Source organism: Aythya ferina, assembly GCF_964211825.1.
Source record: "Aythya ferina genome assembly, chromosome: 3".
NCBI lineage: Eukaryota > Metazoa > Chordata > Aves > Anseriformes > Anatidae > Aythya > Aythya ferina.
In genome coordinates this window covers 47,402,448-47,414,982 of record NC_140298.1, presented here as the reverse complement: position 1 = coordinate 47,414,982, position 12,535 = coordinate 47,402,448, and the positions used below count along the sequence as shown (strand labels likewise).

The following is a 12,535-nucleotide window of genomic DNA, read 5'->3' as shown; positions in this document are numbered from 1 at the left end:
CTCAGTAGCCATCAGCCTTCAGGTCTCCTCTTTCCCCAGCTGCTATCAGATATGAACATTATAGCAGTAATTGAATTTGCTTTTTATGATCAGCGCAAGGCCTTAACTGCCATGTACAGAGCCTGCTGCTGGCATTATCATGTTTTGTCTTATTTCAAGATTAGATTAATGCAATAAAACTTCACCTTAAAAAAAAAAAAAAAACAACTGTTGGAGAATACTACGTTATGAGATACAAGAAGGGCTACCTAGATACAGACACAGGAGTTAGAGATAAGGACTTCTGCTGGTGTTCAGACCAAAGTTAAGGTGTTAGGTAGTTACCACAAGAACCATCTGTGGCCACAGGACCCGTTTACCTTGAAATAAACAAACCAAAACAACAACAAAATCCCCTCCCCTGTCTTTTCCTCCATGGGAAAACTCCAAAGTTCAATGCAGTGCAAGGGAATTTCTACTTCCTGTTGCCAGTCTTGATGGGAGCTACACCTTCTCACAGCTCCTTAGCCAGGAACAATTCAGCTTTCATCTCCCATGCGCTCTTAAGGCCCCCTTTCCTGGGACATGGAAGCGTGGGAAGGTGAAGGAAGAGAGAAGAACACCAGGCATGCAGAGGGTTTTTTTAGGTAGGTTTTTTGTTGATTTTACGATGTACTTGATGAAGAAAGAAGTCTTTGTGATTTTTTTTTTATTTATTTAAAGCTAACAGTGATTTATCTACATGTTGTCACAGCATTCAGCTTTTCCAGTGGCATCTTTCCAGTGCTTTAAGTTCAGACTTGAAGTATCCGTGGAAAAATGAAGGATGAGATTTTTTCCTAGGTAGCTTATGCTTAATTACACAGGCAGCCTCAACACGTCGTTTTACCTCAATTTTTGTAATCTCCAGGCTAGGTAAACAATTCAGATTAACACATGGCAAAACAGAGCTTGAATCCTGCACTGCAACGCATGAATGCAATATTGCCAGTGCTGCTGGTGTCCAACATCCTATTCTCCAGTACATAAATGCAAAATAGCTTACCATAAGCTACACTGTTCTCATTAGCTGGTAGGTCAATTGGTAGTTACTGCACAGTGACTTGTGCTGGTATTTTCTTACCTTATATCGTGTGCTTGCTTTATCTGCTCGTATCCAAGCAGTGGAAGCACTTTATGTGCAGGAGGCTATAATGAAGCAGTATGGGAACAGCTGCACCAAATCTGCTGAAAAAAGTCTCCATATGCTATTTTTACTGTGAGAATTGGCAGTCCAGAACAATTATTCTGACATTATCTAAGTTCATCTAATTTTAAGACGAAAGCCTGCTGTCTGACTGATGTCCTTAATCAAATTGAAGGACTCAGTAACATGTTTTCTCCGTGTTTAAGAAGAGCTTTCAGTCACTGGTCAAAAATAAGCCGATAAAAGGCTACAAAAAATGCAACAACTTCCAGACTGATTGATGACAAAAAAAGATGATGGTTTTGGTAGGCATGGAAGGTGTGCTTTTGTGTATCACCATTTTAAAACAAGAAAAGGAATTGAGGAAATATAATATCGTTATTAAATAGAAATGGCATTGCTTCATCATCTGTAGCCATGCTGCAGCGTGCTTTGGGCATGCTATATTGAGGGAATAACAATCTATGGTAAAAAAAAAAAAATAATGTAAAAATAAACATGTTTGTAACATTGGTATGCTTTTTGATTCTTTTTCCGAGTAGTTTTAAAAAAAGGCGATGGATGCAGCAAACACGACTTATCTCACATAAACCATTAAATTTTACTTACGTAAACCAAACCCTGAAATTAAACACGTTATCTCGTCCAAATAAAGAGTTTACGAGAGGGATCCAGCCGGCAGCGGGAGGAACGCAACCATCCGAGGCACTGCAGCCGCTTCGTGCCCCACGCTCCGCGCTGACCAGCGGAGCTCGACGGCACCCGGCACAGCCTCGCACCCTGCCTGCCTGAGAGCCCCCAACGCCTCCGGGCACCGCCTCCCCATCCCATCCCAGCGCCCCGAGGACGGCTTCACCCCCACAGCCCGAGCAGCGGCCCAACGGCCGCACCGCCCGCGCGCGGTGTCCGTTAAACGGCCGCCTCCCCCCCCACCCCGCGGTACCTGAGCCCCGCGCCGCTCCCGCTGGCGCCGCGCGGCCGCTTTAAGGGTTACAGGGCGGCGGCGCATGCGCGGCGCACCCACTGCTTTTTTTTCCCTCCTCCCCCCCCCACACACACAGCGCCGAGCGCACGCGCGCCTGCCGGGGGCTCTCCCCACCCCCCCCCTCCCCTCCGGGCGCCGCGCACGTGACCCCGCGGAGCGCGCCCCGCCGCGCGGAGACTTTGTTTAGGAGAGGGGCGCGCGCGGGCGCGCGGCCCCGAAAGGGGGCGTGGCCGCGAGGGGGAGCCCAGCTCCCGCCCCGGCAGCCCAACGGCTGGCTCCGCCAAGCGGCGCTGCCGCCGCCTAACGGCCGCCGCGGCCACGCCCACCCCCCCGCTCCCCGCGGTGGCCACGCCCACCCCCCCGGTGGCCCCGCCCCCCTCCGCTCCGCTCCGCTCCCCGCCCGCTGCCGCCGCTGCCAGCGCAGCCTGAACTGAGGCGAACTCGGGAGCGAACTGGGGAGAAGTGAGGAGGCGGCGGCGGGGCTGACGCGCACCAGCCACAGGCGGCGGCGGCGGCGGGAGGGCGGGGAGGAGGAGGACGACGACCAAGAGGACTCGCCCGGCGGCGGCGGCAGCAGCAGCGGAGAGACCCCGGCGGCTGCTCCTGGGAAGCGGCGGCCGCGGCAGCCCGCCCCGCTCGTCCCCTCCCTCCCTCCGCCCGCCCTCCCCCGCCGCGGAGCCGGGGGGCAGCGCCGAGGAGCGGAGCCGGGCGGAGCGGCAGCAGCGGCAGCAGCAGCAGGAGGAGGAGGAGGAGGAGGAGGAGGAGGAAGAGGCGGAGGGGGGACGCAGCCCGGGCCGCGCCGGCCGAGGGCGCACGGAGCGGCGGCAGCAGCGGGAGGAGGCGGCGGCGGGCGGCGGCGGGGCCCCGCGGCCGGGGAGCAGCGCTTAGCCGGCGGCGGGCTGCCCTCCTGCGAGTTTCCTCTTTTTCTCTCGGCTCTCCCCTCGCGGCGGCGGCTGAGCCTCGGCCCCCGGCGCCGAGCCGTCCTCCTCCTCCTCCTCCTCCTCCTTCCTCGCGGGAGCTCCCCTGCCCGCCCCCTCCCCTCCCCTCCCTCCCTCCCTCCCTCCCTCCCTCCCCTCCCCCGCGCTCGCTGCCGGCCCGCCCGCTCCCCGCCGGGCGCCCCGTGCCGGTGCCGCCGCCGCTGCCGCCGCCTCGCTCGGCGGAGCTGCTGCGGGCGCCCGCCCTGCGCCGTGGAATATGGTTGGGGAAATGGAAACCAAGGAGAAGCCCAAGCCGAGCCCCGATTACCTGATGCAGCTGATGAACGACAAGAAGCTGATGAGCAGCCTGCCCAACTTCTGCGGGATCTTCAACCACCTCGAGCGGCTGCTGGACGAAGGTAAAGCCCGGCCCCGCCGCCCCGCGCCCCCCGCCGCCGCCCCGCTCGCTGCCAGCCCGGCACAAAGGGGAAGTGCGGCGCTGCCCGCCCGCGGCTGTGCCTTGACGAAAACACCTTTTATTTATTATTATGATGATGATGATTTTTTTTTTTTAATTTCTATTTTTTTTATATATTTTTTTTTCTCTCCGGCCTCCCGCCCGGGGAAGGCTGCCCGCCGCGTGGAGGGGAGGGAGGGAGCGAGGAGAGGCGCTGAGGAATGCACGGGGGGGGGGGAGGAGGAGGAGGAGGAGGAGGAGGAAGGCTCCCAGGCCCCCTTCTCTTTCCTTCCCTTCCCCCCCGGCCCGTCCCCAGCGCCACCCCCCCGAGCAGTAGTTGTAGTTGGGCTCTGGCCGCCGGCGGATCGGATCCCCCCCCTGGGTACGGGAGCTTCCCCCGGCCGGCTGCTCCGTGGGACGGCCGCTGCCTCTCGGGCCCCGGCCAGGCCCCTGCGCTGTGGGGCCGGGGGGTGGGGGCCGTGCGGGCTCGCCCCGTGTCCCGCAGGGCCTCCCGGCAGACCTGCCGTGGCGAAATACGGCTCTGCCTTTGGGCGCACTTAGCCCAAGTTTGCCTCTTTCTTTTTTTTGTTAGAAGCCTTCCCCTTTCTGCCCACCTTAAACGTGAGGCTTTCTGGAGAGTTAGACGTGTTTAACCACCTCTGGTAGCCTTGCAAAAAATACACCAAAGCCAGAAAGTGTTTGTGCGGCCCCAACTCCTCCAGGTCCTCAGCGCGAAGGGCTGAATCTGAGATCTCGAGTCAGGGCACCCGTCCGCAGACATATTCCTCCTCCTCGGTAAAAAGAAGTTTGGGAAGTTGTTGACCTCGGAAGATGGAAGAGCTGGTTATATTTGGTAGAGCGACTCCCCGCCCTCTCCCAAGACTGTAAAAGAGAGATAGTGGCTGTAGTACAACAAAAAAAAAAATAGCATATCGAGAAAATGCTGCCTTCTGAAATAAGTGATAGAGGAGTACAAAAAACAAACCAAGCGACCAAGCGGTGAAGAATTATGAAAAACGGACTCCGGGAAGTGATACAATGGGAGATTGTTTTTCCTTTTGTGAGAATCTTTTTTTTTTTTTTTTGAGAATTTTGGTAGGTGTGAATCTATAGCTGAGCAAATATGGATGTGAAAAGTAAAACGACTTAGGAATTGTGTTCTTGGGCTCCATAGAAAGTGACCTCTGCAGAGTAATTAGGATTATAGTAAATATCAAGATGAAAGTTGACTGAGAAGACCTTTTTTTTTTTTTTTTTTTTTTTCCCCCCCCAAACAAATATTTCAGGGACTTGACGTTGGATTTTTGATCTCCTCAATCTCTTCAGCTTTGTATATTTGACCAGAGGAGGCCCGAAACTTTTTTTTTTTTTCTGTCACAGAACAAAAGAGAGAAAAACATTTCCCATACAAAAAGGACACTGAAAGAGGAATGTCTGTAATCCTTGCATCTGTTGAGATTATTCTTTTTTTAATACCGAAAGCTCTGGAAGCCTGTTCCGTGAAGTGTTAGAATCCCAAAATGAGGGCTGTGGAGACTCCTGAAAAAGTTGTTTAAGGGTTGTGTTGAAGCTGCTCTTCACACTCTTCTCGAAAAAGAAACCAAAAAACTCTGTTCCTAAATAGTCTCAGGAAGAATTCTGCTATCCCTTTAAGCTTCTTTGCTTTTCCTGTTTACGTTGGCAGTGGGGTGGAAGCATTGTGGAGGCAGAAAACTTTTTGGAATGCTGAGAAAAAAAAAAAAAATGTTTCATGCAAATCTGTTGAATTGCTCCAGGCCTGCGAGGTTTGGGCGCTAGGGGGCGGCAGGTATTTTTTTCTGAGACACGAGGCCCCCGCTCACCGCCGCGAGCTGGAGCAGAGCAATGAACTCGCCTGGCAGCAGGGAACGACAAATATCCGTGGGTTTGCGCGGATTTCTCTGTTGGCACGGGCTTGTATCGCTCAGATGCATGCAGGTCGTGTTATGTAGGTGGGATAGTCGATAGGGATGAACAACCGAGGGGTCCGAGCAGCTGTTGTTCTGCGAGACACCTACCCTGGCTGCCGGGGGGCACCGCGTTGGGGAGCCTCAGCTCGATGCCGCCTTGACATTCTCCAGGAGAGTTCCCCAGCGTGGCTCAGAGCACTGACGTGGAAGTGTGACATTTAATATTTTCATCATGGAGCTCATGAGAACACACAGTATTAGGGGCAGGTGTCTGTGTGCGTTGGTTGCATGTGTGTAGAAAGTTAGTGCTCGCGTTCCCCTCGCCCCCGGTCTGGTTTTTACTGCTTCTTGTTCAACGTCTTGTGCCTTTGGGTGTCTTCCTTTATTTTTCACTCACTGTATAGCCATCTTCCTGGAGATTCAGCTTGTGCTTGAGAAGTGTAACACTTCTAGATAACTGTCAGACTGCGAGCCTTGGCATCCCATTTTCTACTGGTCTAACTGAAGAAATAATGTCACAACCCCAGGCATTCAGGCAAATGTAGTTTCTCTACAGGAATGAGAAGTTTTAGAATTTATTCATTTACTTATCTTACATGCCCTCATTAAAAACAAAAATCAAATGGGCTTCTGCATTGATTACTTCTTGTAATTGTACGCAACAAGGAATAGAAACTGACCCGGCAATTTAAAGAAGAACTTTCCATCTAATCTGGTTAGACCTCAGAAAGCGTATCTCATTCTTGTCCGGTTCCCGTGCTCTCTGTGTTACCCAAAACACGTTTTCCTTTCTGAACTCTATCCTAATGTTTGATCTTTGAAAATCGTCGTGCTTAATTTAGTAGATGGTCTCTGCCTTACAGCATTTGTTTTGAAGATCGGCTTAAATGTGAGAGGTACACGGAGGAAACTTTTAATGAACTACTTGAGAATAAAATATGAAAGTCACAGATCTGTTTAGGTTACAGATATTTTTGCGTATGTGTGCTTTCAACTTCTTATGTGTAAATAAGGCTTTTGTGGATTAACAAGGATGTTTAAAGTGCACATCATAATAACTAGGAAGCTGGATTGTTTTTATCAGACTAGTGCAAACCTGTGGGAAGAGAGGGCTTTTCCTGCATGTGGAATAGGCTGTATTTCCTGTAATTGTTTGCACCATCAAGTGTGACATGATTTTTTTGTGCTTCAGCTTCTTAGATACTACCTTTAATGATTCTACCTTACAATTTTTTTTGTCTACTGATACAGATTAGTGGTCCCCACTGTGGAAAACGAATCCATCGTATCATTTTTTCTTACACTGATTTTTTAAAAATAAATTAGATGTTTTGAACTCTAATTGCATTCTGACCTATTGTAATTAGTGTGTTACTTTGGCTTTATTCTTTCAGCAGACTTTGAACAAATATGCCTAAATTACGATATGACACCTAAGTAGTGTAGTTCTCATGTTTAAGTGCCTGGTTTTCTTGAACCTATGGGTGGTCAGAATGTTGTACTTGGTTGGGACAGACGCAGATCGTTTAAAAAAAAAAAAGCCAGGGCCACAGATTCAAAATCATAAAAATCACAGATTCAAAATCATTCTTTGACATAGAAAGAATGAATTCCTGATAAAGGCTCTTTAAATGGCAGCTCAAAAACTTCTGCGCTCCTGTCAGACCCGCACTGAAGGCGACTCAAAAGTTGCCTTCCTTTGAACGCGAGTTAAGCCGTGCATCTAGCTCTTGGGGGTGGACCTGATTTAATAGCAGATAGGCAGCCTGTTCTCAAATACCAGTTCCAACAAAACATCCAGGTAGGGGTTAAGGAGGATAACTTTTTCTTGGATGCTGCTCTCAGTTCTCGGTGCTCTGCTTGCTGAGAAAAATACATGTGGGCTCTCACAGCCCAGCGATTTCGTGTCAGCCTTGTTGTCTTACCTAAAATGTCTGCGTGAGTAAGGACTGAAGAACTGGCTTTGACTGTTGGAAATAAGTTCTCCCCTGGAAGTTATCTAGTTACTTTTGTGCATGACCGTATTGTTTGTGATTATGTAAATGCAGCCTGTGTTTAGCTAGGGTTTTGCTGACGCTTCAGGTTTGAAGAAGGGGCACTGGGTACATTAGCATGACTTTTTTTCCTTTGTATCAAATTGTTCAATAAAAAAGGAAAGAAACACTACTTCCATACAAACCATACCTTTAACACAAAGTTAAGAGATGAGCATTGTTGGTATAGAAACCTTACAATAGGCTTTTGCCCAGAGTCTCAGGCTGGTTTCTAAACTTTTAATCGTAATGTTAATGTTGTACTAAAAAAGAATGAGACGAGATAAGTATTGTTTTTTGTGCTGCTTATCAACATTGGTTTTTGAATCTGGTTCTTTAGTCATCTTTAAATCTTACTTTCAAATTTATGATCGTCTCATAACATGCTTATAAAACTTCCAGAACTTGTTTTTCCAAAGCTTCAGAAGAGTTGTTCTAAGGCGTGTTGTTTTTTTGTTCTTTTTTTTTTTTTTTTTTGCTTTTTGTTGTCATTCTGTGACAGCCTCTTACAATGTCAAAACCAAAGCTTGCATTACACTTAGCTAAAAAAATAAATTTTCCTTGGGAAAAATGTTAAGAGCTTTTATTCCCCCTTATTGTCCCCCCCAGTCCCCCTCAGTACAGTTTTTTGAAGTTATTTTTGGAGATGCATCTGTAGCATTTACACAATTGCAGTCACCTGGTGTGCAACTTTTCTTAAAAAGATGGATGTTGTTTTGACTGATAAAAATTTGAAGTTTAAAAAAGCAATTGTTTTAAAGCTTGTGTTTTGCAAGCAGTTTGTTCACCATTGCTTACTAGATTATTAAAGAAGCATTATTGCTATTTTTAAAGAGAAACTCAGTAGACTTAGAGTACTGCTCAGGAGCTGCTGATTATTTTGCCTTTAAAACAGGAGAAACCTGTATGAATTCTTTTCATCATTTTTGTTTGTTGTTACTCATTCCTTAAGGTTGGAATTGAGTTGGTACTTTCCTCATCTGAAATAGTAGGTGATATTTTCCAGAGTAACTTGTGTAATTAAAAGCCTTCCTCTTGTCACAGTTAGAAACAACTGATGAGTGCAGGTTAGGTTAGGGACTGGTACACGTCTGTTTCGTACCTCATAAAGAAAAAGTGAAAATGTGTTGGTTAATGTTACAGCAAAGTGCAAGAATACAACTGAAATGCACTTTAAAAAAGCAGTTGGAATGTCTTAATTATGAAAATTAGGTTCATGTGCGTCAGAAGAGAAACGCACAAGCCAGAAAAATGTAGCTGGCGTTCGGTGAATGCTGTGTGCGTGGAGGGGAGGCCAGGTATGAAAGGAAGAGCTCCTTCCCTAGCTCAGTAACTCCTTTTTACCAGCTTGGCTCTTTCAGTCCTCCTTAAATTGAAACTTTCCTCCCCCGAGTACACTAAATAATGACACATCAGGAATGGGATGCTGCCTGAAACTCTCCGAGCTCTGTAGAATTTGCTAGAAAGTGAGTCCCTGGCGTTGTCTGTAACCAGTGCCTGTAACCTTCAAGCGCTGTCCTTTAGGGAGGTGTGTGGCAGCTCCCAGCCGTGCACCCATGGGTGCTGTTGGGGTGCCCAGCCCCTGCTGCTGGGACACCCCGGCCCCACAGCAGGGCCGCAGCCTGGTGACTTGTGGGTGTGGGACATGGTGAGGTAACGAAATGCCCTCGCCTGCTGGCCCTCAGCAATATTAAAACCCCAGTTGCAACTTCTCGTGCAGGTTGCCTGGATTTTTCTGTGTTGATTTTAATCAAAATGCACATTAAGAAAACTTTCTTCTGGTTTTGACATTTTCTTGCAACTTCAGTGACACGGTGCTGGTCACAGCAGTAAAGGTGCCGGTGTTTTTAGCGTGGATGTGCCTAATGGGATGGGTTAGGTCAGGCGGTAGAAGCGCCGTACAAGACATGTCTGCGGTTTTGTAGCAGGATCTCGGTCTGCGAGGCACACTGGAGCTGCTCCTTGGGTTTCGAAACAGACAGCTGTAATGTCTGTAGGCTGAATCAGATCCCTTTGCTCTGACCAGGCAGAGTGGTGTGGCTGAAAGTGAAGCAATGTTATTTTCTCTGCTTTTGACTTGAGAAAATACCCAGAGACACCATGTGCAGGGCAGTTAAAATAATTTTAGGGATTGCGTGGATTTTTTTGGCTGGTTTTCTTGGAAAATATTAATACAAGCAGAGTTAGTTTTTCAGTAGCAGAACTTAGATTTTTGAAACAATCGATACTTGAACGGGCAAAGCCACCAGGACGGCCTTGAGAAATAATACCCAGCTTCGTTAGCAGAGCTTGCCCCTTGACTGTATTACTCGTGTTTCCAGTAGAAACTTGTCCAAGGAGAGCAAGGAGCTGGTGCACGTTACAGCTCTTCTGTCCAGGCAGTTGCATGGCCGAGCACTGACAGGCGTGCTGCCGGTTTCACGGGCACCTCTTCGTGCTGGCAATCAGCATGGTTATGCAAGCAGGTGTGGGAGTGGGTTTTTTAATTCTCAAATTTTAAAACACCGAGCAACAATTGATAACTACTTCAAATACTTTTCATTCGAGAACTGATTTTTGTGATGATTCACCTTCCCAAATACTCCTGACTGCTTTGCAGCTGCACCTATTTTTACTCCCTGCAGCAGGGGATTAGATAAGAGGTTATGTGTTTCCAGCACAAGGGTGTACCCAGAAGTGCTTCAATACTTTGTAACTTCATTGCGGTGCTGCAGGAAGTGCATGGGCTGGAAGCATCCTCAAGATAGCAGTTTGGAAAGGGAATAAGCCGTGAAGTGATTTGTGTAACGCCTGACAGACATTGGGGGGTATTAACAGGGGAACAGTTAATGCTTGTAATGGTATATAGCTTTGGAAATGTTAACACTTTATTTAAGACTGGATTCGAAAAGGAGAAAATCGAACCTGACGAACATTAAAGCCTTGTTGCTTCTCTGGGAAGTTGCGCTGAGATGGTTTTGAGGGGTAACGCTTCAGGAGGGCGGCTGACATGGGAGGGGAGGCAGGGGAAGATAACACAGCATTGTGCACCCTTATCTGGTGGATTGGTGCCTGGCTTAAAAGGTCAGTTGTTACCCTGGACTGGTCAGGGCTTTTTGAGTTTGTTTTCCTACGTTGCTGGCTAGCTTTTCCGAGGGATTGGAGCTATGATTGAGCTCACCATATGGGATCTCAGAATAGTTGCGTTGGCACAATGGCTGGGGTGGCTCAGGGCTGAAGATAGAGAGCAGAGGCTTGGGGAGAGAAGTACGTTTGTTTAAACATTTACTTTAAAGTCAGAAAGTCCTAATTGGACGTCAACCGATTGTGTATCTGGTCCATTCAGAGTTTTAAGGAGATGACTATTTTCAGGCTAGCTGACACTAGATGGAAGCCAGACTTTGCTGAATTGTTTAAATCCTTCGACGATTGAAATAACAAACGTTATTGTTTTGATTGCTTAATTCAGATTAAAGAACTGCTTTAGAAATCGCTAACTTCTGCTTGGTGGAAATGTCCTTTCCTGATTAGGGTGAATTTTCTACATTAGTGCCTAGGAGACAGGATATGCCTAAAATCTTAAAAAGTAAGTGTCAGATTCATCCAGCACAGGTGTTACTAAAAACTTTATGTTCTGGTTTATGTGTTTAATTGGCAACTCCACTAAACCATTCAGCTGATGTCACTGAATGCTTCCATTTATTTATCAGACTTCGAAGCGGTAGCAGATCAATTAATATTCTTAATGCAGTATAATCTAATAACCTGTGTATAATTATGTTAAAAGTTAATGAGTAATTTTCAATGTTTAGGTGTCAAACAAGCCAAATCCACTTCTGTTTGCTGTGGAATACCTCTGGTTTTGTTGCAGGAAAGGAGGGAAGGAGGAGGACACAAAGAAAACTTCTGTGACCCTGTGCTGTTTGCTTTTCAGCAGTGGTGCTCATCTACGTGTACTGCTTTCAGTTACCTTCAGTTAGTCTCATTTTGAAGGATGAGCTGCACCCATACATCAAAAATGAACATCAACCTTCTTTCAGGAAACTCTCAAACCGTCGCCTTCTCTTCCTCTCCCTGCAACCAGCTTCCAAACTAACTGCATAAATGCGATGTGACGAGAGTCTGTGGTAGTTGGTTTGTGAGTTTAAGCCCAAATGCTGCCGTAGGCCCAGCTGTCCTGTTCAAAGGACGGTGTTCCTGCTCTGAAGGCTGTCTGCAGGGAGGGAACGGCGCGTGCGAGGTGATGGTGGAGGCAAGTTGCTGGCAGTTATTTAATTGCTTAAGTATCATATCATAAAGATAAATATAGTCACAGAGGCTCATATCCAGTGAGTTTACAAGGCAATTGCTATTTCTTTAAATTACTTCAAGCTTTTATGGAAATCTGATACTGCCTCTGAATCAGCCTGGAGTGAATGAGACTCTTTATGTGGATTCTTTTTGTTCCCACTTTTCACATAGCTCTGACAACTTTCTGTTCAAGCCTATTCATTAGTCAAGCAAAATCAGGGCACAGATGATATTGTAGGTCTTAGAAATGAATTCTGACCAAGGTTGCATCAAGAAGACCGACCGATTCTATATATAGTAAAACATCCAGAGAGCAAGAATGATATTTCAGTGTCTCATAGCTATAAAATTAGCGACTGCTGCTGCTTTTAGAGAGAAGTGTATTTAGCTGTTGTGATAATGTGTTTACGCAGACTTGAATCTTGGGTTTTGGAATTCACGGTGTTCTCACGTTCGTTCTCTGTGAATGATTTTTTCTTTTTATGACAAGGCTAACATAATCCTCTTGGGGGAAAAAATATCTGGAAAAAAAAACATCTAAAATGCAAACCTGCCGTGGAAGAAACTGAGAAATGGACAACTGGCTTTCTTGAAATAGGCCTATTAAGCTTATGGAATGCAAAGAACTTTTTTTTTTTTTTTTTTTTAGAGACCTGTGACATTTAGGAAACACTTGATGATCATTTGAGGAGCTGGAGGGAAAAAATCCTCCATATATCAACTTAATAGAGGCTTTACTGCGGTTAAAATCCATACAGATCAAAGAACTTTCAGTTTTTAA

At 47.1% G+C, this 12,535-nt stretch overlaps 1 protein-coding gene across 9 annotated transcripts in view; it reads left to right on the top strand.

The window, feature by feature from the left end:
• Positions 1-2,564: 2,564 nt before the first annotated feature.
• QKI (QKI, KH domain containing RNA binding) overlaps positions 2,565-12,535 on the top strand; it is a 152,534-nt gene continuing 142,563 nt past the window's right edge. For 2 of the 9 annotated variants that reach the window (XM_084513003.1, XM_084512997.1), the window contains exon 1: positions 2,568-3,486. In XM_084513003.1, the coding sequence (XP_084369129.1) occupies positions 3,345-3,486 (142 nt within the window). In that variant the 5' untranslated portion in view covers positions 2,568-3,344. Of the gene's footprint in view, positions 3,487-12,535 lie in introns of all 9 variants that reach the window. The other 7 variants (XR_014690878.1, XM_084513001.1, XM_084512998.1 and 4 more) reach the window with 6 other exon arrangements.